This window comes from Spermophilus citellus (assembly GCF_964194105.1).
Source record: "Spermophilus citellus genome assembly, chromosome: 10".
In the NCBI taxonomy this organism is placed as follows: Eukaryota; Metazoa; Chordata; class Mammalia; order Rodentia; family Sciuridae; genus Spermophilus; species Spermophilus citellus.
This window is the reverse complement of record NC_138197.1, coordinates 47228925-47254840: the sequence shown is the minus strand read 5'-3', so window position 1 is coordinate 47254840 and position 25916 is coordinate 47228925. Positions and strand designations below refer to the sequence as shown.

Here is a 25916-nt window from a genome sequence, read left to right as displayed (position 1 = left end):
CACCACTAAATATGTTCATTACTGTATGTCTTCCTGATGGCAAACCACTATATCTTTAGGAATAACCGGGTGTATTAAAACATATAAGCTACTTTAAGTGGTAAATCAACAGCTTACGTTTTCTCATAACTTTAAGTCTGGTAAATAACTTTCAAGCATAGATGTTGCAATGAGTAGTCAGTATAATTACACTCTTCCTTGTAACACATTTTCCTTGTTGGAACCTCCAAATGTTATTCTAATAGAATAAAGGAAGGATGTGTTTTCTAATGAAACACTCAAATACATAATCTACTTTATGAGAATATTTTGTGTTCATTAACATACTGATGCTGTTTTAACAGTCTCTTTTTTCCCCTCTAAATAGTGTCACCAAGAAGTTATCACATGTATAATAGTTCCATGAAGCCAATGCCTGAAATGGAAAGATCATGAAAAGAAAAACATATTTGAAAAATTATACTCATTTCTACTCTTCTTTGTCCAGTAATGAGAGAATTCTTAAGGGCTCAGGCATAACATGCCTTTCCCAGACTGAAGTTCAAAGAGTGATTAGGGTCAATCCTTTAATGGGAGGCCAAATATGCTTTTGAGGGAGTAATTCTTCATTAGTTGTGGTTATGACCTGAAACCTAAAATTCTTTGTGATTCAAAGGAACACAGGAACATGGCCTTTCTTCTTTTACACCTGTGCCATACCTTAACCATATGCTAATCATGGCCAGTGAACATTCATTTAAGATACCAGTATTCCCTGTGAAACAGTTTGATATCAGGGTGGAAATATCTCACACTTTAAAGTTTTACATATATAACAAGTTATCTATTTCTAGTTGGAAGATTTACCTCTGGACATTTGTGCCACACATGTATCTATTGTTCATGCTCTAATTTTAATGTGTATGTAAAGAATACATTAAAAATTGATAGGCTATGGTTGGTTTTGCTTAAATTGGAATTTTAAAATTTAAATTACTGAAAGTTTCCATCACTGTTATGCTCACAACATAGTTTATATGGAATTCTGTACCCATTCCATATAAATATTATTGATATTCATAGGATCCACATACAATGTAAGATCTTGAAAACTTCTAATTGACAGGCAAAGAAATTGTGCTCTCTCTCCATAGTCCTTGTGTTTAGTTTATTGCATTGTCTATTAACTCTTTAAAAAATTTTGTATCAGAATATGTGTATCAGAATATATACACATATACAGAATATCACGATACTTTTACCCAAATATAGAATCCTAATGTTGTAAAAAAAAAATATCTTCTACAAGGATGGATAAAAATGGTCCATGAGAAACTTAAATTGCTTCTCATTGTTGTATACATAAAACTAAATTGGAAAAAAAATTATTGTTTTCCAAAGCTACACAAAACAGAATTGGTACCCCTAAATAAATTCTCGAAAATATTTTCTAACTTTTTAACCAATCTCCTAAAATATTGCTGGCATGACAATGTTTTGTGGAGATTAATATGCATTATGCTTATTACCAAGTTATACCTCATTGTCACAGAGGAGTATATTTTCACTATAGAAATAATCCCTTTTGATACTTGTGGATTATACTCTTAAATGCTGCCAGGTCAGTGGCAGAAAATCTCATTACACTAAAATGAGAATCATAGTTCCATTTTTATACCAAAGTGGCTTTTGGTCCCCTCCCTCATCACTTTTACTTAAATTTAGTAAATGTTTAATTGTTTACAAAACTAAATTGACTGAAAAAAGTAAAGAATGATGCTTTCAATCAGTCATTTATGATATCATGTATTATCTACTGACTATAAAAATGACTCATCTTGAAATAATTTTTGCTACATGAATACATATTTGTAAAACATGACCTGCTTGACCTTATTAATTTTTTTACATTTATGGCTTTTACATTTGACTAACCAAATCAACTTTAGGAATGTTAATTCCTTAATGTTTGTAAAAAGCAATAAATTCACAAAACCTTATATTTATATAACAACAAGGTAACTGTTGTCATTGAAAAGAAATTTCTCTTAAAGGATTGTGTATGGCCCACTTTTATAATATTATTCATGACCCATTCAGCTCTAGATTAGATACTAGATAACCCAAAAAATGGGCACATGAATTCTGGGACCATGTCTTGTTTGTCTTTGTTGCCTGACACTAAATACTAATGCCTAGCCCACAACAAGCCCTAATAAATACAGTTGATTACTCCATTGATTAATTTTACTGCTAGCCATGTGCTAATAACTATGGGTTATTCTCTTTGGTTTTCTGTGCTGTTTATTCTACTATTTATTCTCTACAATATATGAAATATGTTTATTCTCTACAATAAAGGTGTTTATTCTCTATAAAATATGAAAACATTGGCTTGTATTACATAATAAATTACTCCTGTGGTTTGCTCAATTTAAACAGGGTGGTTTCTCATGTACTTGTAATTCCACTGGATATCAACAAAGGCTAAACAATGAATGTAAATCAACCCATTTACAAGGTGGTTGGTACCTGGCTCTAGTTAAATGACTTTTGCTCTACATTTTCAAGAGTCACACATTCTATTACATTTATAAATAGGCTTTAGGGATGTTTCCATTAGTGGAACAGCAACCTTAATAATTTTTTTACATCTCTAAATGGCTCAATGTCTAAACTTTTCCACAAGGTTTATTGACCAATTTTAATGGTTGTCTTCCAGTATATCTTTTATCACTTATTTTGTAACATATTCTTTGGAGATCTGTGATTGATAGTACTGTGATAATTCCCTTATTGACCCATAGTCAAAGTTAATTGCAATTTTCTAATTTTAGCCTTTTAGCCTAAGAAACGATAGCCAGGGGCTGTATCCTGGTACTTTTTAAATTTTTTCTTTACTAACTACATATCAACTTGATGTTTATGTCATTTCCTCAAGCATTAATAGGATTCACCTGGGTCAAACTCAACAATAAAAGATTTTCTGTCAACCAGGTGCTTATGGCACATGCCTGTAATCCCAGCTGCTCCAGAGGCTGAGGCAGAAGGATCACAAGTTGAAAGCCACCCTCAGCAACTTAGCAAGACCCTGTCTCAAATAAAAAAAAAAAAGATTATATATATACCTAGACACATACATACACACATGGGGATGTGGCTTAGTGGCTAGGCAGCCCTGGGTTCAATCCCAGGTACAAAAAAAAAAAAGAATGCTTTTGCCAAATTTCAAGGGACTATTATAGATGATATTTATAATTAATCAAGTTTGTGAATTTCTCTGTTATGCATACATGGAACCTTAAAATACTGAAGGTGATTTCAACATGCTTCCTATCTTTGCTGACATTACTTAATCCCAAATTGCTAAAACAAGTTTTTCAGTGTCATAGAATGAATTGCCTTAGCTCAAAATAAAGGAAAGTTTGTTTAGCGAACTGAATCTTGTTTGAAAAGATATCAATAGAGACTCGAAACACTGTTTTCTTTTGGCTGGTCATTTAATCAGCAGTGAGTCGTCTAAGGATGAGCATTTTCCACCAAGATGCAGAGGGTTTCATCTTTTTACTTCTGAATTAGGTGTTGAATCATTTTCATATTCTGCTGAGTTTGAGTTTGTATTCCAAACACTATTACAATGCAAATGTGACCAATTTGGGGAGGATCACACTATGGCTATTCACAATCTGGAATGAGGTAAGTTGTCAGCCATCATTATTCTCCTTTCTACTTCCACATTTGTTCTGCAGGTGTTATCACTGATTATGAAAGTTGGTATATTTATTCTCCATGTTGATTACCTAAGAGTTAAATTCCTTCTTTTTCTATGAGTTGTTGAAAATTGCCATTAGCCATTTACTCTATGGTCTCCAATGCCCCATTTCTATGATGACAAAGACCAAAGGAGCTGTCTCTGTATTGGAATCTAGAAAAATCAGAATTGTCAGGGCTCCAAGAGTGAGATCTGGGTCAAATCTAGGGATCTGTCTAGAGATGATCCACTCCATCAATTTCATCTCTCTCTTATTTCTCTTTCTTTCTGCCCTTTTCCTATGTCTGCCTGCTTCTTTTCCATCTTGTACACATCCTGTATGAATGACCCCCATCTCTGAGACTAAGGCGTGTAGATCCTAGGACCACAACTATCTCCATTTCTCACATTATCTGTTTCAAAGTATCAAGCAAGTAATCTACTCTTTTTTTCCCGGGACTAGACAACTCTGCATTAGGTCACCTTGGAGCAAGCAAGGACCTGGAACATAAAAGAACTGTGGCCAGGTAGTATAAGCCGGTTCAAAGTAACACTTTGTGCTAGAAATTCCAAATCATAGCCAATGGTTTCAGAAAAAGGATGATGAGATTGTGCTGGCTACTGACTATTCTTCCTTTGTGGGGAGGAATAGGAGAGAAAACCATTCCTCTGTCACATGAGCACTAAAAGAAGCTGCTTAACTAAAACTCGTGACCATTCTTGAGTTCCCCCACCCTACCTTTGCTCCAGAGGGAGTAAAAATCCACAGAAGGATGCAATTTTCTTTTAAAACAAGAAAATAAAACAAAATCTCCTGCCATAAGCAATTACCTCCAAATACTGACTTTTTAAGCCCGAGTTTTATTTCCCTATGGAAATGACTGCATAATATACAGCCTCAGAGGCATTTTCTCATACCACTCATTCAAAACAAGCAGTAACACCCACTGGAATTGCACTAACCCATCCATTTTAGGATCCTTGACACACATGACTTTATATGTATATTCCACTTCTCCTGAGTGATCTTCAATCTCAGATCCTTAAAAATGTGAAACATTTGTTTTGGGCACTATGTCTCCTATGTCCTTGGCAAACTGAGAAGGGAAGATGGTGAAAGGCAGTGATTAGGGGTGATAAGTTTTCCTCTGAAAATAGGAGCTTCTCTTCTTTGTTCCCACTTGAATGAGCTTCTAGCATATATTCCATGCAATAAAATATATTGAAAACACAAGGCTTCTAGGCCTTTGGCCAAAAATGTAGGGGAAAAAATTAGCCAGCCTAATATTCCATTAGGGAAATTCTTGGCTTAAATAATATTTTAATAAAGCTTAGCTTTAGTGTGCCAATAAAGCATAGAGATGACATAATGATTTATGATTTAAATATCATATAATCTCTGTAATGTCTAGTACCATCTTGTATCAAACAACATGATAGAAGTAAAATAACTATGGAAAAGAGAAGCTCTGTAAAAAAAGTTTAATATTAATGGAATACATAATACATAAGCTATCATTAAAATTTGCTATAGGGATAATAATAGTTAACATGTATTTAGCACTTATGATATGTACACTACAAGTACAATCTAACTTAATCTTGTAAAAAATTCTATGCAATGCTAAGTAAAATAAGCCAGTCTCAAAAAACCAAAGACCAATGTTCTCTCTGATATACAGATGCTAACACACAGTGTTTAGAATAGAAGTACTTTGGACTGGACAAAAGGAAATGAAGGGAAGGGAAGGGAGATGAGAACAGGAAAGACAGTAGAATGAATTGAACATATCTTTCCTATGTTCATTTATGAATACACAACCAGTGTAACTCTACATCATATATGACCACAAGAATGGGAAGTTACACTCCACGTAAGTAGAATATGTACATTCTACTGTCATGTATAACTAAAAAGAACAAATACAAATTTTTTAAAAATTTTATGAGATAAATACTGTTATTCACATTTTATAATTGGAGTTCAGAGGGGCAAATTTGCTCAAGGTTTAGTAAAACTGAGACACAAATTCAGGCAATTTGATTTCAAGCCCCACATTCTACGCCCTGTCTACAATAAACTAAAGATTAAATTAGTGAGTTGATTCACTTCTCTTGAGAATAAATGATTTTTCTGGTTCTGATATATAATAAAAAATAATAATTATATGAGTCTATATGGAATACTACTGAAAAGAAAACTGGACCAGGAATTAGAAGACTTTGAGTTTTAGTCCTGGTTCTACCACATATTATAGATAAAGCCATAGATTTATCAGTTAACGTCAGAGTCCCAGTTTCCTTGTTTGTAAAAAGAACTAACCACAACACCCCCCCCCCGTCTCATTGAATTTTTATCAATTTCAAATAATGGCAAAGGACTGTATAATTGGAAATCATATCCAGTTCTCCCAACATGTACCATATTTTAGTGGATACTATGTGATTATGTTCTTTTAATTGGAAAATAATTTTTTTCTTTAAAAGCAAATTGGTAATCCAATTTTGCCATGGTAAGATTATATATTAAAAATGAAAAATTCTGTTAAAATGGCCCCAGAACATTGATATCCCTGTTGTTCTGGAGAAGACTAATGCAAAATCAATGTGTTGGGTGTTTCACTCAGCTTTTTCACCGCTGGGACCAAAAGACTTAACAAGAACAGTATTAGTGGAGGAAAGTTTATTTGAGGCTCACAATTTCAGAAGCCTCAGTCCACAGACTACAGATTCCATTGCTCTGGGCCTGAGGTGAGGCAGAACATCATGGCAGAAGGGTGTGGCAGGGAAAAGCAGCTCAGGACAAGGCTATGAGGAAGCAGAAAGAGCTTTGCTCAGCAGGGACAAAATATATACCCCAAAGGCACACCCCTGGTGACCTGCCTCTTCTAGCCACACCCTGCCTGCTTACAGTTAGCATCCTGTTAATCCATTCAACTGAATGAATGTACTGATTATTTTAAGGCTCTCAAAACCCAGTCATTTCACCTCTAAACTTTCTTGTATTGTCTCACACAATGAGACAATGGGGGATTCTTCATATCTAAACCATAACATTGGGGTACCACCTAGATTCCTTAGAGAGGAAAAAAACAATAAAATTAACTCTTATTCAAAATTAAAACCACATAACAAAAATGAACCACTATGGTTTGAAGAAAGATGTGGGAGAACCAGGACTAAAACAAACAATAGGAATGTCATCATGAGAAATAGAAATAATAATAACCTATAAGAGATTTTAAAGTATGTGTTTGTCAATAAGAATGTGTAAATGTGCTCAACATCATTCTTTACCACAGTTCAAATAAAAACAACTATCTACCCACCAAAATAGCTAAAAATAACCAAGATTAACAATACCAAGGGTGATGAGAGTGGAACTCTAATCTACTGTGGAAGAGAGTTTGAGTGGCACAGCCTGCATGGAAAACTGGCAGTTTCTACCATGGCTAACTGTGTGCCTGTACCAGGACTCAACAATTCCATTTCTGGGCATGTGTCCAAGAACTGAATTCATGAATCTGAGAAATGAATGGCTATGACCACAAAAGGGCTTGTACAGAAATGTCCATAGCAGCTTTATTCATAAGAGTCAAAGAAACAAAACAGCCTGCATACTCATCAGAAGGAGGAGAGATAAATAAATGATGTAAAACTAACACAGTAAGCTACTATGCCTGGTATATAGAACAACTTGAACAGATCTCACAGACCATGTTGAGTGAGAGAAGGCAGATGCTGCAGAGAACCTACCAAGGGATTCCATGCATATAAAACTCACCAACAAGGGAACCAAACTGATGATGAACTAAATCAAACTAGGGGAAGCTCTGGCAGGGAGTGGTTACTTTCTGAGAAAGGGTAAACTTGACCTGTGATCTGTATGGTGGTTGCATAATTGAAGATACAGATTTTTTAAAGGTAATTTAAAAGAGCAAATTAATTTAATATAGCTAAATAGACTTTCTAGAAAAGAAAAAAATCACTAAAACTTTAATTAAAATTTTAATAGATGGATTAAACTGTAATTAAGCTTAGATAGTGTTTCCCAATTTTTCCCATTGAAAATATCTAGAATGCAGTACAGAATAAGCAGATAGAAAATATGCAACAATCAGAAGACATGGAAGATAAAATGAGAAGACCAGAAACACACAACCCTGTGGGGGTACGCACAGGTAGAATGAAGAGGGTTCAATGAGCCAAGAACCATTCCTAAAAAATTCAGATTTAGATGCCATTAAAATTATTGCAAACTTTCAAGGAATAGATAATCCCTGTTCTATTTAAACTAGCTTAATCCAAGGAAAAAGAACATTGAAAGACTCATGACATTTATCCAAAACCAGACAGAGATAACCAGAAAGGATACAGACCAATTTTACTCATAAATACTTTTTCAAATATTCTAAACAAACCGTGGTGCACGCCTGTAATCCCAGAGGCTCAGGAGTCTGAGGCAGGAGGATCTCAAGTTCAAAACCAGCCTCAGCAACAGCGAGGCTTGCTAAGCAAACTCAGTGTGACCTGTTTCTAAATAAAATATAAAATAGGGCTGGGGATGTGGCTCAGTGGTTGAATGCCCCTAAATTCAATCCCTGGTACCCCCCAAAGAAAATTCTAAACAAATTAGTTTTTAGTAAAAATTACCCAGTATTATATTAAAATAACAGATCACATGACCAAGTGGAGTTTATTTCTGGAATGTAAAAACAGTTCAACATTTTTGTAATCTAGTGATTTAATTCATCTCATTAACTAATCAAAGAAGAAAAAATCACCTTAATAAGTGCTAAAAAGGCATTTTGTATAATTCACTATTCATCACTGATTTAAAAATAGAGAAGTAGAAAAATACACTACCTCAAAATGACAAATGTGTAAATTATTTACTGGAAGCATTCTATTAAAATCGCTAAAAAGGAAAGCATGCCAGTTATCATCATTATTATTTTCCATTGATTTAAAAATGATAAAAAATACAGGCTAAGAAAGGGAAAATATAAAAATTATAAGTAATAGAGTGACTACAGTCTATTATTTTAGAAAAGATTATGTTTTAGATGTCCTGGTTATGTGCTGTACCTTTTACATACTCAGTTTCTTAAATTTGTCTATACATCTCTGAGGGGTAGATGTTAGCACTTCATTTGCACAGAGAGGAAACTGAGGCTCAGAGTGATTACATGCATTGTTCAAAACCACCAACCAAGTAATTGAAAGAACTCATATTTGATCCCAAATTTTTCTGACTCTAAAGCTCTGTGAACTTCAACAGAAAGTTAAGGAAAATCTCATGCAGCTTTCATAATTTCTCAATTTTTTAAAAAGAATTGCTTTAAATTATATAATAAATTTCTGTAAGCTTTCAGAGGATCATTTTATTACCCTATTTATTCTGACAATAAGATAATTTGACCCAATTAAATTAGCAAAAAAAAAAAACCTAAAATATTTAATTTCAGCATGAACCTATTGAGAAAAAAATTACCAGGTGAAAACTTTGTTGGCACAGATAATTTTTACCGAAAGGAAAATTTACTGGGCCCAACAAGCCCAAATATCACTTTAAAACTTTCAACTTCTAAAATCTCTTCTGCAGCTTGCATTTTTGAAAGGTGTCTATAAGAAGCCACTCTACAGAGAGTTCTGGAAAAATTCAGGTTTCTCTTTCCAAGCATTTCATGCGTCACTGATTTTGCAAAACATAGAGATGTGAAAGCATAGCAATGGATCAGGACATCTTTGAGAATTTCTCTTCCCCTAACAACTAAAAGTTTCTATAGCAGAACAGATACCAGGCTCATACAAACTTAGCTTTCTTTGGCACTAGAATATCAAGGCACAATTTTAAGCCCTGGAAAAATCAACAGTGACAATAACTATTCCTCATTTTCTCCTGGGAGGGCCCTACCAGCTTTATTTATAACTAGCATTTTACAGCCCAGCAGTAGAAAAATAATTACCATGGATACACTCCTTAACTGAAGGAATCTCTTTTCTCTTGGAGACAGTTTTCCTGTAAAACAGAAGTGTTGATTTCTGGGTCCTTGTTTCATTACCAAGATCTTGGGTGACTCTCTTTCAGAACGCAGTGCCTTGATTAAACTTAAGAGTTGAGGAGATGCCAGTATTGTTTAGTGAATACTCTGAAGGTTGGTAAGATCTCAAAAATAATACTCAAGTCTAGAAAGTGATATTATCATGTGTTTTATTTTCTTAGTCTTAGATGAAGAAGAGAGTTAAAAAATAGTTAAAGGAATATGTAGGCTGCACTTTCACCCCTTCCTACCCCAACCTTCTGCTCCTCAGACGTTTTAGACCATCACCAAACCCAAACATCATATATTAATAAAAGCTGACATTTACTAAGTACTTATTACAGGTCTGACACTATTCAAAGTATTTTATGTGAATTGTCATGTTTTGCCCTTTGTATTAGTCTGTTTACTTTTGCTATAATAAAATACCTGAAGCTAAGTACTTTACAAGGGTAAGAGATTTATTTGGCTCACAGTTTGGGAAGATGAAAACAGAAGATGGGGCACTTTGGTTCAGTCTCTAGGGAGGGCTTCATGGCAGATGGCATCATGGTGGAAGCATGTGAACACATTGTGAGCAAGAAGTCAGAAAGAACCAGGCATTACGCTTGCTCTTTTCTAACATCCACTCTCTTGGGAACTAACTCAAGACCAGCATTGATCCTTCTGAAGGCTATGCCTTCTTGACCTAATTAGCCTCCATTAGGTCCCAACTCTGAAAGGATTCCACTACCTCTCACTGACCATGCCAGAGACCAAGTTTCTAGCACAGGAGCCCTTTAAGGACATACTCAAATCATATCTAAGCTTATCGTACCTTCATAATAATTCTATAGGGTTCTCATACACAGATGGGCAAGAAATCCCTCCAGTAATCTGCTTTACTATATTGGGAGAATTTATACTTTTTTACTAAAAATATTTTCATTTCTAGGCCAAATATTTTATATCTTATTCTATCATTGTTCAACAAAAGCCCAGAGGAGCATAAAATAATATTTCCAGGCATTTTTCATGAAGTTGATCATGGATGAAGAATCATCCCTTAAAATATTGTCCTGTGGGAAAAGCATGATATAAGATCAGATGTTCTGAGTTTGTCATAGCTTCCAACTACTACGTAGGTGGTTTTTGATAAGTCAGTTTGCTACACTCCAATCAATTCATGTATACAATGAAGGAAGCAACCTAATTCTTATGCACTGCCTCAAGAATTGGGTCAATGATTTTTATAGCTAAGTAAATGATAGAATGGATGAATCAGTGAATTCACTTCCCAGTTTTCCTGCTATTCTGTCTTTCCTGCTTCAAAGCTTTTACACGTTTTTCTGAGCGCCCTAAACCCAGGTAATAACCAGACTGATTCTTCATAAATCTTAACACTACCGATGATTACATCTAGTATTAGTTCTCTACCTGCTTGTTAACAGCTTTTTACAAAAAAAAAAAAAAAAAAAAAAGAAGAAGAAGAAAGAAAAAGTCTTGTAGCAGAAGGCATTTTGCTTTATTCACCTGAATGCAAATTAAAGGGAAGTGACTGTTACTAATGGCCCCCATTCAGACCTTATTGATTCATACCTGTCAGCTGTTTGAGCTGAGTATGCAACATAGATTGAGGTCTTTTTCTTTAGTAGTTCTGATGGATAACTTTGAAGAGATGGGATAACTCCATTTAAAGAAGAAAAATACTTTTTGCGAATAAATATAAGCAATGTTCTCTGAACTTATTGGAACAGATAACTAGGAAGAGTTATACTATCATTCTCAATTCATGATAACTCCAAAAAAAGTGAGTTTATAACATGTTGTTTTGATTACTAGTTTATGTAACAGTTTTATTAAGCTGATTCCAAAGCAATATGTTCCAAAGTGGTTTATATGAGGACACTAATAAATGCAGCAACCCAAGCAAATAGACCAACCAACATTTGGACTGATAATATGAATCATTTCCATTGTCATTTGGAAGACTCTCCAAATTCTTAAGTCTCACATGGCTCAGAAAATCCGAGAGTTCAAAAGTCAAGTCAAAGGCAAAGTCAACAAATACAGACACTTCACCCTTGATCTCAAGAGTAATTTCAAAGACTTCACTGATTTGCATTTGGTAATCAAAGCAACAGAAAACTGAGAAAATCGGCCTAATTACTTTCTCCACAACCCTTGTTTCTTAGGGGAAATGAGAATTTCAAAAATCTCTTTACTCACAAATAAAATCCTCATAGGGTCTAAAAGGAACCTGATAGAGGTTGATTTACAATTGAACTGATATCCTTGAATTGCTTCCCAGTCAATAAATTTCTTTGGTAAGGAACATGAACAGATTCTATGATTCCCAAATAATCAAAAAAACACACAAAAAAACCCCATAATATTTAAACAAAGTCATCTCTGTTCTAAACTTATTACTTGTCTTTTTTAGGAGTCAAGCACAAATCAATCCTCACCCTTGAAAGAACAATTAGAAAAATAATTAGCTAGGAAAGCACATGTAACTTTTAGTGACAGTAGCAAGATAATGATTAAATAAATAAACCAATTAAATAAACCTAAGTAGTAAATGTGTTCTTGAAAAATTAATTGATTATCTTTGCCTATTTCTTACCAAGGGAAGATTCAATATGTATGATTTGGACAGTAATGTAAGAAAAGGAAGACCAAAAGAGGCAAGGAAGGGGTCAATTAATGATAAACATTTATTGAGCAGCTCTGTGTGTCCAGGAAAACTCTGTGGGAACAGAAGTATGTTTCCATTAACTAAAAATCAAGTTGTAAAGAGTAACATAACCAGCAAATGCCAAGCAAAAATTTAGTATTACTGACTTGGAGTCATTAGGGAAGTTGCTCATGAAGAGAAGAATGGATAGTTTGAAGGGAAAAGATTGACAAAGTAAAGAAAGAAGGGAGAGGTGAGGAATAAGAGAATCTTTGTGGGCAGGTACAGTCATAAACCTCCAAAACCTCCAAATGTCAAATTTTTCATGCGGGTTCTAAGAACTTATTGCAAAAACAGTGTTAGTCAATTTCTGTCACAGTGACAAAACACCCGAGAAAAACAACTTAAAGGAGAAAAGATTAAGTTTAGCTCACAGTTTTTTAGAAGTTTCATTCCATGTTTAGTCGGATCCATTGTTTCTGGGACTGAGATAGAAAGGAATGGCTAAAGAAAGCAGTTTAGCTCATGGCAGCCTAAAGCAGAGAGACAGGAATGGGTGGGGGAAAGGCTATAGTCCCAAGGGCACACCCACAAAACCCACTCCCTCCAACTAGGTCCCACCTCATGAATAGACCATTCAGCTAAAAATCCCTTAATGGAGTAATAATCCATTGATGAAGTCAGAGCCCTCATGATCCAATCACTTCCCCCAAATTCCCACCTCTTAACATTCTTGCCTTGGGAACCAAAACTTCCCACATGAGCCTTTGGGGTTGTTTCATATCCAACCCATAACAGAAACCATGAAGGGAGAAGAGATGAGAGAGTAAATGTAGGAAAGGAATACCATGTTTTAAGCACTGTTCCTTCTTTCCTTCATTTGACAAATATTATTGAGTTCTACTCCTAGGAGCTTTGAACAATTCCAGACCCTGGGCTTGTGGTGATACCAATAAACAATGTACCCAAAGCAGAAAATCAGGTTAAAGAAAAAACAGATATACTATTTAAGGAAAATGGCAGTAGGAAATAAAAAGAAAAAAGATTTTTTTTTTCTGAAAGGCCTCTATTTATTTTTAGGTCTATTATCAACAAAAATTTACATATGAATTTCTTAAATTTGACATTTATTTTGTGTGCTTATTTTGAATGAAAATCAATCTTTATTATTGATTAATAAAAAGTACAGCATAACTTGTTATACTTGTCAAAACAAGTCAAAACTTACTTAAAATGGAATGCTTAAAAGTATATGTTTCATTGGGGGGGAAAAAGGTGTCTGTGCTATAGCAAGAGAACAGAATTTTCAAAGGATTCAGATAAAGATTTATTTGTTACAAATCTCATAATCCTCTTCTGTTCACTTTTTATTGTGCCAATTTTTTTTTTACCATTTCTCCATCTCTACTATCTTACATGTTTATAATCTTACATGATTGCCTCTGACTTTTCCCTCTCCCTACATTGACTCTGTATACCATTCCTTTTGTTGATATCTGATTATTATTACCCACTGACATTATCTGTCATCCCCAGGCCTCATTCCTTCTCTAATTAATATAATAGTTTCCAGTGTTTCTTTCTGCCAGGCATAGAAGTTGAGGCTCCAAGATTGGAACTCCACTTGGAAAGGCAACACTTCAATCCTTTCTTCTTGATCAGTTCTACTAAAATGGGCTCTTACTACTTTGCACTCTGATTCAAATCCTTCCCCAGTTCACTGGATACTACTACATATAGAGTCTGTCCAGTCTCCTTCCATTGAGCACTTCGGCTGTTATTATTATTATTTTTTTCCAAGAGTCCAAAATGCTTTTTGATCTTATGTTTTTCTTTCACTGATTGAAAAAAAATTGAGCATCTCTGTAATTATAACTGTACAAGAGGTTTAATAGGGTGAAGAGGTCTAGGAGTGGAGGGAACAGGACAAATAAATGAATAATTCATTATGTTTTGAAAGTGGGTGGTGACAGAGTCTTGCCCAGGGAGCCTTGGACTCAGGCATCCCATCCTGCTGTGTGGCTGACTCATTTATCAATCTGAAGAAATTCATTTATGTCACTACAAAATGGTCCACTTTTGTCCATACCCCAAGATTTCATTCATGCTGTCCCTTGTCCTTTTCAGTATTCCCCAAATATGCCTAGATCACATGCCAAATAATAATGAAATTGTCCTTTTTCTCCTTGCCCTAAACATCTCCTATTTCAATCCCCATGGCACTTTGTTATAGATTTTTTCCCAATTTAATCACATCCTTGTTTGTATCAAGAGTTTATTATCAATATCTTATCTCTTTTACAATGATCTGTCTCTTAAGATGAGCAAATATGACATATATGTATTATTTATATTTCTTTATATTCACAAAATAGATGTTTAATGTTCTCCAAGCTAAAATAATGGATAATAAGTTGAACAAATAAGTTGAACAAATAATAATAATAATAATAAGTTGAACAAATAATAAGTTGACAAACAAACTGAATTTTAAATTCAAACAATGGAGAGGATTGATTACACAAATTGATTCCTGCACACTTGTGACAAAATAACTACATCAACTACTACAAAAATTAATGACTGTAGGAAGGAAAATTGCCACTAACAGACCAGGACCCCCAGCTTTGAAAGGGTTAAGCAGATCTGCCCATAAAGGGGAAAAAAATTGTTCTTCATTTGCCTTCATTAAAGACTAATTTTAGGTCTTTGGGTAATTAAATGAACACATTGTTTATGCTCCATGCACTTTCGGCCCTGAGTCTTGGAAAACACATGAAATTTCCAAGAATTAAAGTTTCCATTAACACAAGTGCCAAAATAAGGAGGATTGGCTTGTGGGAGAAAGCACATTTGTCTCTTCTGGCTTCTTTTCAAAAGCTATAGAAAGATATTTACTGTATAATCTTTCTTGTGCGCAATTGCTCTGTTTTATCATCCAGACAATCTGGACAAGAGGGAGAAGTTGCAACATTTCAGAAAGCAACCAATTACTGTGGACCAAAGACTGTTCTGGTGCTGAAGTGCTGACAGCGGTCCCTGTTTGGGGTAAAATTTCTTCATTGAAAAAGACTGCTGATGGTTCCATTTTGTCTATTTTTCTTTCTGTTTCATTGGTTGTTGTTTTGGGGGTGCATGTGAGTGTGTGTGTGTGTGTGTGTGTGTGTGTGTGTGTGTGTGGGCGCGCGCGCGCGCCTTTGATTCTTTAAGAATTGGCTTTAGCTTGTGAAGAAACAGTCTACTACGGTGGCTTTCGGAATGTCTTCCACCTGTACCGTTCCTTCTATATGGAAATATAAGGTAAATAAATGTGTGCGCACACAGCTTGAACACCTCGGAAGAATATTTCCTGATCTCTATATCTGGTTTTATTCATTCTGAAGTAGCCCAGTGATCTAACCAGGTTACAAAATAAAATAAAATGAAAAATCTTTTTACGTCAGTGAACTTGGACAGAGCGCCTTTTAAAGACTTGTGTTTCCCGCTGGAAGCAGGGGGTCGCCGCTACTGGAAAAAGAGCTGGCTCTACGGGTCCCGCCCTCCCGGGTGGTCCCTCCCCCTGGCCTGCTCCCTACCTCCAGGGGACTCGCCTTCGCCCCTACTCCCACCCCCCTACCCGGTCCCCATCTCTGCGACAATCGTGGCCTCTGAGGTCTGGCGCGCGTCAAAGCCCTAACTGGAAGGCTGATTTGTGGAGTATCACCATCAAGCTCCTCTCGCGGCAGCGCTCCTCCGCCCACTGCAGCGGCGGAGGGAGTTGAGCTGAGCCCGGGGGAGGGTAAGATCAACACCCACCCCCCTTCCTCTGGACCTCCTGGCGTTTGATTCAATTGCACCTTTTATTATTTTAACTCTTCTCGGGAGGACAAGCATCCCACGGATCGGTCCCCGCGGCATGGGCAGCCCTGCTCCCGCGCGCCGGGAGCGAGGAACCTGCCCGAGTTCGGTCAGCGCGTGCGGGGAAGTTGAGCAGCGCTGTCTGCTGCTGCGGCGAGTCTGTAAGTTCAACTCTCCTCTCGGGGACGGGAGGGGGAGACCTCCGCATCCCCGCAAATGATTTAAAATGCAGAACGCTGCAGAGGCTTACCGTGCAGCTTGGACTTTTCGGAGCACACTTCCTTTAACTCTAATCGCGGTCCTCACGCTATTGTCCGGGGTTACCTTGTATGTTTGACCCCTTCGTTGTAAGGAAGTTTTCAATATACCATGAATTCAGTGGAAAGTTTTTGGCTGTTTTAAAAAATGCATCTTGAAATTTCTTCAACTTTAAAATAATTCTTCAAAATATTCAAGTTCTATAGCACGTCTCTTATTATTCTGTCAGATTACATTTAGCGTGCTATTCATCGTGCGCAAGAAGCCGTGGCCTTTTCTTTGCCTGCTTCTAAAAACAAAGAAGGAAGAATTTCCCTTCTTTACTTTAAACATTGCTAACTCATGTAAATACTTTAACAAGTAGATGGTGTACCCAGCTGCTTTTAATTTTTGTCTTTGACGCCCGGTGAATATTTCCTTGCACTAATCTACAGACGCTGTTAATCGCAGAGAATTATCTTTAAGCCTGCTATTTACAAGTAGGCTCCGGATTTTGTTTAACTAAGGCGATGCCCATATATATTCAGAGAACAAATCTCTTGATTCAGACCAAAGTTTTCTCTGGGATCCCAGAACTCCAAGCACAAGCTAGATTCGTGTTTGTATTATTAAAAATCATGCCTTTAGTCGCACATATCCCTTTTGCATGTATAAACATATCCCTGAATACAAGGACTAACGACGTAATAAAATGAAAATTAAAAAAAAATCTTAATCAACGTTTCCCTCGTGCAGGAGGACAGGCTGGAGGGAAGGAGAGGCAGGTGAAAGGCAGGTGGATAGTCTGGGTATGGTGACCGGACGATGTTGGCCAGAAAGAGCATCATCCCGGAGGAGTATGTGTTGGCGCGCATCGCCGCGGAGAATCTGCGCAAGCCGCGCATCCGCGACCGCCTCCCGAAAGCCCGCTTCATCGCTAAGAGCGGGGCCTGCAACCTGGCGCACAAGAATATCCGTGAGCAAGGGCGCTTCCTGCAGGATATCTTCACCACCTTGGTAGACCTGAAATGGCGCCACACGCTGGTCATCTTTACAATGTCCTTCCTCTGCAGTTGGCTGCTCTTCGCTATCATGTGGTGGTTGGTGGCTTTTGCCCATGGGGACATCTACGCTTACATGGAGAAGAGTGGAATGGAGAAAAGTGGTTTGGAGTCTGCTGTGTGTGTGACTAACGTCAGGTAAGAATGCAGTGGGATGAGGCAGGAGTTGTAAGCTGTACAGAAAGAAAAAAAATAAATAAATAAGTAAAAATGCCCTTTCTCTATCTTCTCTCATTTGTGGAAAATGAAATAGTTTTAGACCCTTCAGAAAGAAAACAAAATAAAGAAAAAAAAACTAACACATTAAAAATACATGATTGTAGCTTATGTATAAAGAGTCTCTGAAAAGGTGGAGCTTCCGTCCTTTGGGCTAACCTTGAAAATAGTATATTAGTTATTTAAAGGCTGTTTTAGATCAAAGGATTTCTTACTCCAAAAGCATGCACTTCATTTTCAGTATAAACGAGCTACTGTCCATAGTTTCAAGGTCCAAAAGTTAATCTCCATCAACCAAAAGTAATGTGCAAATGTAAGTAGTGTCTTTCCATGACTTTTCTTATTCGTAACATTTTCAGAAATAGGAGGAAGCACTGGGGAAAAGGAAGAAATATCTTAAAATTTAAAATATGCTAAAAATAAAATAAATATTTTTTTAATTTATTTTATTCTTTATCAAGATTATCTTAAAATAGGTAATTGCTTGTATTGGATTCATAAATTAAAAGGTATTCTAAGATTCAGGACTAGAAAATACTAAATTTTAATGGAAATTGGTCCAAATTTTTTTATGGAAGGAATTACATAAGAACAATTTAGTATTTCAGTCCTTTTTCAAAGCTCTAATAGAACAGACACAAGACAGTTCTTAAATTACCTCTCTTTGACTTCTTCTTATAAGTATTTTAAAGACAGGTAGAGTACATTTAATATTCAAGGTTCTCCTCTCTTACTTTCACATGGTTGAAAACCATTTAGTTTGAGTGATTTTTTTCTTAATTTATTTTATTGGAAGATGAAAATACATAATTCATAGTGATGCAAAAAATGTTCACTCTGAACTGAAATATAATAGTACTGCAAAAATTTCTAGAACATTTTCTGAATAATGTTCCAAATTCACATAATACACAAAGCAAAGACACTTGAACAAGTACCATACTGCCAGGAAACTATAAAGAATGAGATCTTTACTGACCCTGAAATCTTATGAAACTAGTATACTACTCCAAGAAGCAAACCCCCAGACTATGGACTTGTCCTTTCTTCCATTTGTTAATTAGCTGCAGTGTCAGCCATTTAAAGAGAAATGCAGCATTAGCTTTGAGATTGCACTTCACAGATTTCATCTCAGATTTTGAGGAGGGAACACTGTATTGAATTGATCCTCTGCTTTTACCATTGTGTAGGTATTATTTTCTTTTCTCAGACTTGTCACAAACTTTTGCCTCAAAGAAAATATGGGTGAAAAACAGGTAATCATCAGTACACTAGATGTAAAGGACACAAAATTTTGTGTTCAACAGGTATTTGAAGATGAAATACCATCTGTAATATTGCATCTCTCTTTAAGAAACTTATTGGCACTGATATTGGTGAATCATTTCATATCAAAATGAATTTGATAAATATGAAGTAGGAACTAAATAAAAGAAATAATGATAAACCTTGAAAATATATGACAAATTTTACTCACAAGAAAAACATATTATCTTTTTCTATGAAAAAGATGTAATTTAGTAATCTTTAAAAAGATATATTATCAAAAGAACTATCATTAAAAGAATTTTACAGAGTGCACTGATTATTAAAACTGTTCTCTGCTGCATTCTAATTTTCAAATAAGTTGTTCTGAAGAATGTTCATTTTCTTGGTGCATTCCTGTTGGTGTGAACTATGAGAAACGTGTCAAAAAATTCAATAGAGCAAAGTTAATTTTATCAACCTAACAAGGTTTGCATTTTAAATGACATTTCTTACTTTAAATTATTTGGCTTTTTTTAACATTCAAGATGTTTTAAATTTTGAACACCTTAGAAGGAAATTAGTTGCTATCTTAGCAGTTTTTCCACCTGAATTATTTGACATCATTTCTGTTCTTACTGATGTTAATGTTATGTTACTACTTATGCTTTCACCTCAATAGTTTAATCATAACTAACCATACATTAAATTTTATTTCATTAAAAATAGAAAAATATTTATTCTCTCCTGCATGGAAATTAAAAGATGACTAATAATAATTTTAATTGTTTGAATTTCCTTTCCTTTCATAAGTTCAGTGTTCAGCCATATCATCAAAATTCAAACTTTTTTCAATGGATATTCACCAGTATTTCCAAACACCATTTGACCATTCTCATTTTAGGATTACCCACTTTCTTCTTCATGTAGATGACTTTCTAATGAGTCTAAAATAGAAAATTTATTTTCTTTATTATTATTATTCAGTCTAACTCTCTCTGTAGAGAACAAAGAAGCAACCAACTGCTTTCATCTCTTGGGACTGTTTAGCATGACAGATGTCCACAAAAGATTGGGTCTTGTACCATACATTTGTTTAAAATTAAATTTTTTCATAAAATAAACAATAAGAAAACAAGGTCCATGAATAATTTGTATTAAAATAGGACATTTAGGGATATTCATCATTAGACTGTTTCCTGAAGCATGGACCATTGTTAATAATCAATATTGTATCCACGCCTCTCCTCTGGGGTCCATTTCTATTCTTTGCCATATTTTTGGACTACACTGTATATCTTGTGGTATGTAGCTAGTGCAATAGACAATTATTATATTTTTCTATGAATCCTCTTAGAAACAACGAAGAAACAAAGAGCAAATTTCACACTCCATTTAAAAGCTAATCAATTTCTGTATAATTGCTTACCTCTCCTGGTTTCCTGCCAAAATATACAGTGTATACGAAGTACTCAAACCTTTTGCTCATTCACTGGGCTGGCATTGATAGATAATACCTTGACAGATGGCTGATGTATGGCTAGTCTTCTATTAAAATTAGAAAAGTTTAAAGTTGGGGTGGGTTGCAAAAATAGAACTGTTGTTCCTATGAAGAGGTTGTGGCAATATTGGATATGTAGTGAAGTAAATTAATAATAACTAAATATGGTGCTTCTCAATGGGGGAAAGGGGTTGGTAAATAAATCAGAATCACCTGAGAGCTTTTCTGTCTTACTCAGGTCTATGCTGAGCCTGTCAAATCCACGTCGGTTCACTAAGATGTGGAGGAAATGAACAATTTGAAAAAGCTCCTCAAGGAAATTCTGACACTTGTTGGCGTCTTCCTTTTTCTCCTTTCAGAACACTGGGCCAGAATTGAGAGGATTCAAGTTTGCATTGATCACATAATCTTCACATAGTCATTTACTAACCTCAGCCTCAAATTCTTCCTTTAATACCTTCACTATTCCCTAGATCACTTCCAGAGATAGCCAATAAGGAACAGTTTTCTTTTAAAGTAGGGAAATGTTTTCTATTTTTTTAAAAAATGCTAGTATTTTGGAAAATACTTTGTGTGGCTTCTTTATTTATTTATTTATTTATTTTTATTGTTGGTCGTTCAAAACATTACATAGTTCTTAATATATCATATTTCACAGTTTGATTCAAGTGAGTTATGAATGTGTGGCTTCTTTAGCACAGTGTTTTCTCTATATAAGGTACACAATATGTGTTAGCTTACAATTATGATTTTAAGGGTTATAAATAATAAAAAGTTTACTTATTACTTGGTACCTTCCATATGACTCAAGTCTCTCTTAAACATGGATATGCAATAAATAATAAACTTCTGCTGGGCATGGTACACATGCCTATAATCCTAGTGGCTGGGAGGCTGAATCAGGAGGATTGCAAGTTCAAAGCCAGCCTCAGCAACCTAGCAAGTCCTTAAGAAACTTAGTAAGACTCTGTCTCAAAATAAAAGATAAAAAGGGCTGGGGATGTGGCTTAGTGGATAAGCACCCCTCAGTTCAATTCATGGTACCAAAAACAAAAACAAAAAAACTTCTACCTGGTAGAAAGTTTCATCAAGCAAATTAAACTCTTTTGATAGTAAAGCATTTCACAAAGTAAAATATGCCTATAAATATAATTGATATTTATTGTATATATTTATTGTATTAATGCTTTCACACAGGCACATGTCCTAGACAACAGAAGTATAGAGGTAGATGCATAAATAGATGCAAGAGAGAGATGAGAGAGAGAGAGAGCAGTCTTGTTTTTAAAAGTAAGCATTTGACAAGTAAAGATGGCTACTCTTTCTAAAAACTTTTAATAGCCTTTAGGGTCTAAAAAAAACGTTCAGGTTGGGATATTATTCAAACTTTGACCTGATGGCATTTTCTTCCGATATCATTCCTTGCAGGTCATTCACCTCTGCTTTTCTCTTCTCCATTGAGGTTCAAGTGACAATTGGATTTGGAGGGAGGATGATGACAGAGGAATGCCCTCTGGCCATCACCGTTTTGATTCTCCAAAACATTGTGGGTTTGATCATCAATGCCGTCATGTTAGGCTGCATTTTCATGAAGACAGCTCAGGCTCACAGAAGGGCAGAGACTTTGATTTTCAGCCGCCATGCTGTGATTGCTGTCCGAAATGGTAAGCTGTGCTTCATGTTCCGAGTGGGCGACCTGAGGAAGAGCATGATCATTAGTGCCTCAGTGCGCATCCAGGTGGTCAAGAAAACAACTACACCTGAAGGGGAGGTGGTACCCATTCACCAACTGGACATACCTGTTGATAACCCTATCGAGAGTAATAACATCTTCCTGGTGGCCCCTTTGATCATCTGCCATGTGATTGATAAGCGCAGTCCCCTGTATGATATCTCAGCAACTGACCTTGTCAACCAGGACCTGGAGGTCATTGTTATTCTGGAAGGAGTGGTCGAAACGACCGGCATCACCACGCAAGCACGAACCTCCTACGTCGCAGAGGAGATCCAGTGGGGCCACCGCTTTGTGTCCATTGTGACCGAAGAGGAAGGAGTGTATTCTGTGGATTACTCCAAGTTTGGCAACACTGTTAAGGTGGCAGCTCCACGGTGCAGTGCCCGGGAACTGGATGAGAAGCCTTCCATCCTCATCCAGACCCTCCAAAAGAGTGAACTGTCCCATCAAAACTCTCTGAGGAAGCGCAATTCCATGAGGAGAAACAATTCCATGAGAAGGAGCAACTCCATTCGAAGGAACAATTCTTCCCTCATTGTGCCAAAGGTGCAGTTTATGACTCCAGAAGGAAATCAGAACACATCAGAATCATGACAGCAGGGCAACCTCATGACAGGAGTTTTACTGTGAGTGGCGGATGCCCTGTCACACTAAACCAGAGCTATAGCACAATGACAGTGGCTTACGTTTTAATGCACTAAAAGATTTTCTTATTCAAGAAATTGCACTTTCTGTATTAATAAACAACACAACACAGAGGACTTGTGGCTTACACTGTTTCACACATGCAGAATCTGCAGCAGTAGACTCAAGTTATGCACAGAAAGTGGTCTGCCCTCATTTCTCTTGGTATGAAACACAAGAACTCCGTTAATAGTTATGGACCTTAAATATAAAATTTGGCCAAGGAATGAGTCTGTTTGAAATGCTTAGTTGGTGAAAACAAATGTCTCTGTTTCTATTGTTCGCTCTGGGAATGTAAATGAAATAGGAGGGGGAAAAAACCAAAATCATGTTAAATACCATTTGTATTCTAATGTTCTCCTTTCTTCATGATACTGTACCTGGTAAGAAACCTAAAGCAAGTTTCTTAGGTCTCTGTGTCTATGAGCAATCCAGGTCTTCAAAATGACTCCGGGAGATTTCCTGATTCTCCTGACGGCCTGTTGGGCAGAACTGGGCAAGGGATCTGAGGAAAAGCTGACTCCTGTCTCAAGTAGGACTGGATTTCCAAATAGTGACAGTCATTTCCTTCAGCTTCTCACTTCTTACCAGCCCCCCACACACACACACACAGAAAAATACTGTATTGAATATTTTATTAAAATATTTTCCTTGTACTCTCTGTAGTTTTGTATTCCTCTTTCACAAAATCACCTCAAAAAAAGCATTTTCAGAGGATAGAAAGATGTCTTAATAGTAATGACACTCTCCTGAGATTCTTTCCTTGGAGCTCTTGCTCCAAGAGAATTGTGGTTTTTGTTGGGTTTTATATCATTTTGAGTTTTAAAATGTTCTCTTGGTTTTTCTTTCTGAGCCTGACATGAAAATCCTGTAAGGTATTTTTCTTTGAATCTCCCACCTTAGATCTAAAACAATACTTCCTTTCCAGCAATATCTGAATTCAGGTCTGGTGTACATAGATTTACCACAATCTCCTTTGTTAAAAAAGAAGATTTTCTATCAAAGTTTGCCTTCTTCATCCTTAGACTATCTCATTCGATAAAGTGAGATTTTCTATGGAAGCTTGATATGATCATCCTTAGCTCCTGCTTCTTCATGGAAGGATTGAGAAGAGAAAAGTACTAGGTTAATAAGATATGTATGATTTAGTCTTGTAACTCATGTAGCTGTATCTGAAAGCTGAGCTATTATGTAGGCTTTTACACAGAGTTTTGAGTTGAAATTATTTCATTTCATTTATAAATATGGAACCAGACAGGTATTCATGAGTATGTCCAAATTTTGTCTTAAACAAAAGACTTGAGATTCTAACCAGGTGAATGGGAAACATTTATCAGAGTATTCACCTGATCATACCTGAAAAAGTTCTGTTAACTAAATCTATAGGCCAAACATACTTGAAACTCTGCTAGGATACCTAAAAGCATTTGAATTTGTTTGTGTGTAAAACCCAATGCTTCATTTCTACTCACGAAACTGTGCCCTCTCCCTGTCTTTCTCCTAATCACTCAGGCCAACATTTAAGAGTCACATTGGACACCTTGTATACCATTCATTAGCAAATCTTAGCTCTGCTTTCAATATATTTTCAGAATAGATCAACCACTTCCTTCTTGGTCCAAGCAGGGTTACTTATGCCCCAGTATATAATATGAATTCAGCTATATCATTCTTAGAATATTGAAAGAGTTCCATATAAGTTGCTAAAGAACATCTATTTCAAAAAGATCCAGACCTATAGCCACAAAAGAAGTGGCTATCAGACTTCCTAGCAATTCTGGAACAGAAGCAAGTGCTGCCTCCCCATCCCCTGGTGGCTGAGCAGATCTAGAAAGCAGCTGTCGCACTAGCAATAAGAATGCATAGTACCCATCCACTCCTCAGCAGCAGCCCAACCACATAAGGTGATCCCACTGCAGGGCAGGAAATATTGGACATTGTCAATGGGGCTGAGATGTAAGATTCCTGAATCCAGGTGGTAGAGAATGTCCTGGCATCAGGGCCAAAGCCAGCTGTGGAATATGGGCAGTCCACCCCCCCGACACCTGCAAGTGGGGCACCAAGAACCTGATGACCATCAGCCTAATGCAAAAGTCAATAGAAAGGTTTAATGGGGCTCCCTAGGTTAAGTCATGACTCACATGGGGACAAAATTTAGGTAATGATAGTCACATCCAACAAGATCACATCACCAACTTCTAAAAATCCACAAATATTTTAGAAACTTAAAATAATATTATAGCCTATTTTTGGCAAATTATGTTTATTTCACTAGGCAAATGATTTGAGAACTATATAATTTAGTTTTAGAAAATGAGAAGACCATCTATGTGCATGTTTCTCTCTATCTATCTATATATATATATATGTAAGTATGCACACACATTTGGTTTTATATGTGATTCTTACTTATATGTTGAATTTAAATGTAACTTTATATTCCATATTTAGTTTCTCTTCTTTCACCACAGTCTTCTCACTGTAGCCACAATAGTCTTTTAAATCACAAATCACATTATACCATGCCTTTTCTTTAAACTATGGTTTTTCATTCTTCACAAATGAAAACCAAAATCCTTACCTCAGCCAATAGTGACTGCATTTTATTGTAACCCCCACTCCCCTTTTCTCCTAGTCATTTCCACACTTTACCACAGTGGAGCTTTTGATCCTTGAAATAGAAACAGAAGTACTTCTCCTGTATCATAGATTTGCTTCTACCTGGGGCATTTCTCCCAGAAAACCCCAAGGTTCTCTCCTGTCATCATTTAGGTCTCTGATCTAGTGTCATTTTATGTGGCAATATAGTATAGTGGTTAAGAAAATAGACTCTATAGGTTTAAATTTAAATTTTGACATTTAGCATCTGTGAGACCTTGACAAAATTAATGTCCTTGTGCCTCTGTCTCCCCATATATAAAAACAAAATGATAATAGTATCTACCTCACAAGTTATTGTGACGATTAAGT

At 36.0% G+C, this 25916-nt stretch overlaps 1 protein-coding gene across 1 annotated transcript; it reads left to right on the top strand.

Moving 5' to 3' along the window:
• The first annotated feature begins 15609 nt into the window (after positions 1–15609).
• KCNJ8 (potassium inwardly rectifying channel subfamily J member 8) lies at positions 15610–23602 on the top strand. The gene is made up of 3 exons (XM_081310206.1): positions 15610–16428; positions 17261–17703; positions 21956–23602. Exons 2-3 carry the CDS (start codon positions 17330–17332, stop codon positions 22854–22856), a joined length of 1275 nt encoding a protein of 424 aa, XP_081166332.1. The 5' UTR covers positions 15610–16428; positions 17261–17329; the 3' UTR covers positions 22857–23602.
• The last annotated feature ends 2314 nt before the right edge of the window (positions 23603–25916 follow it).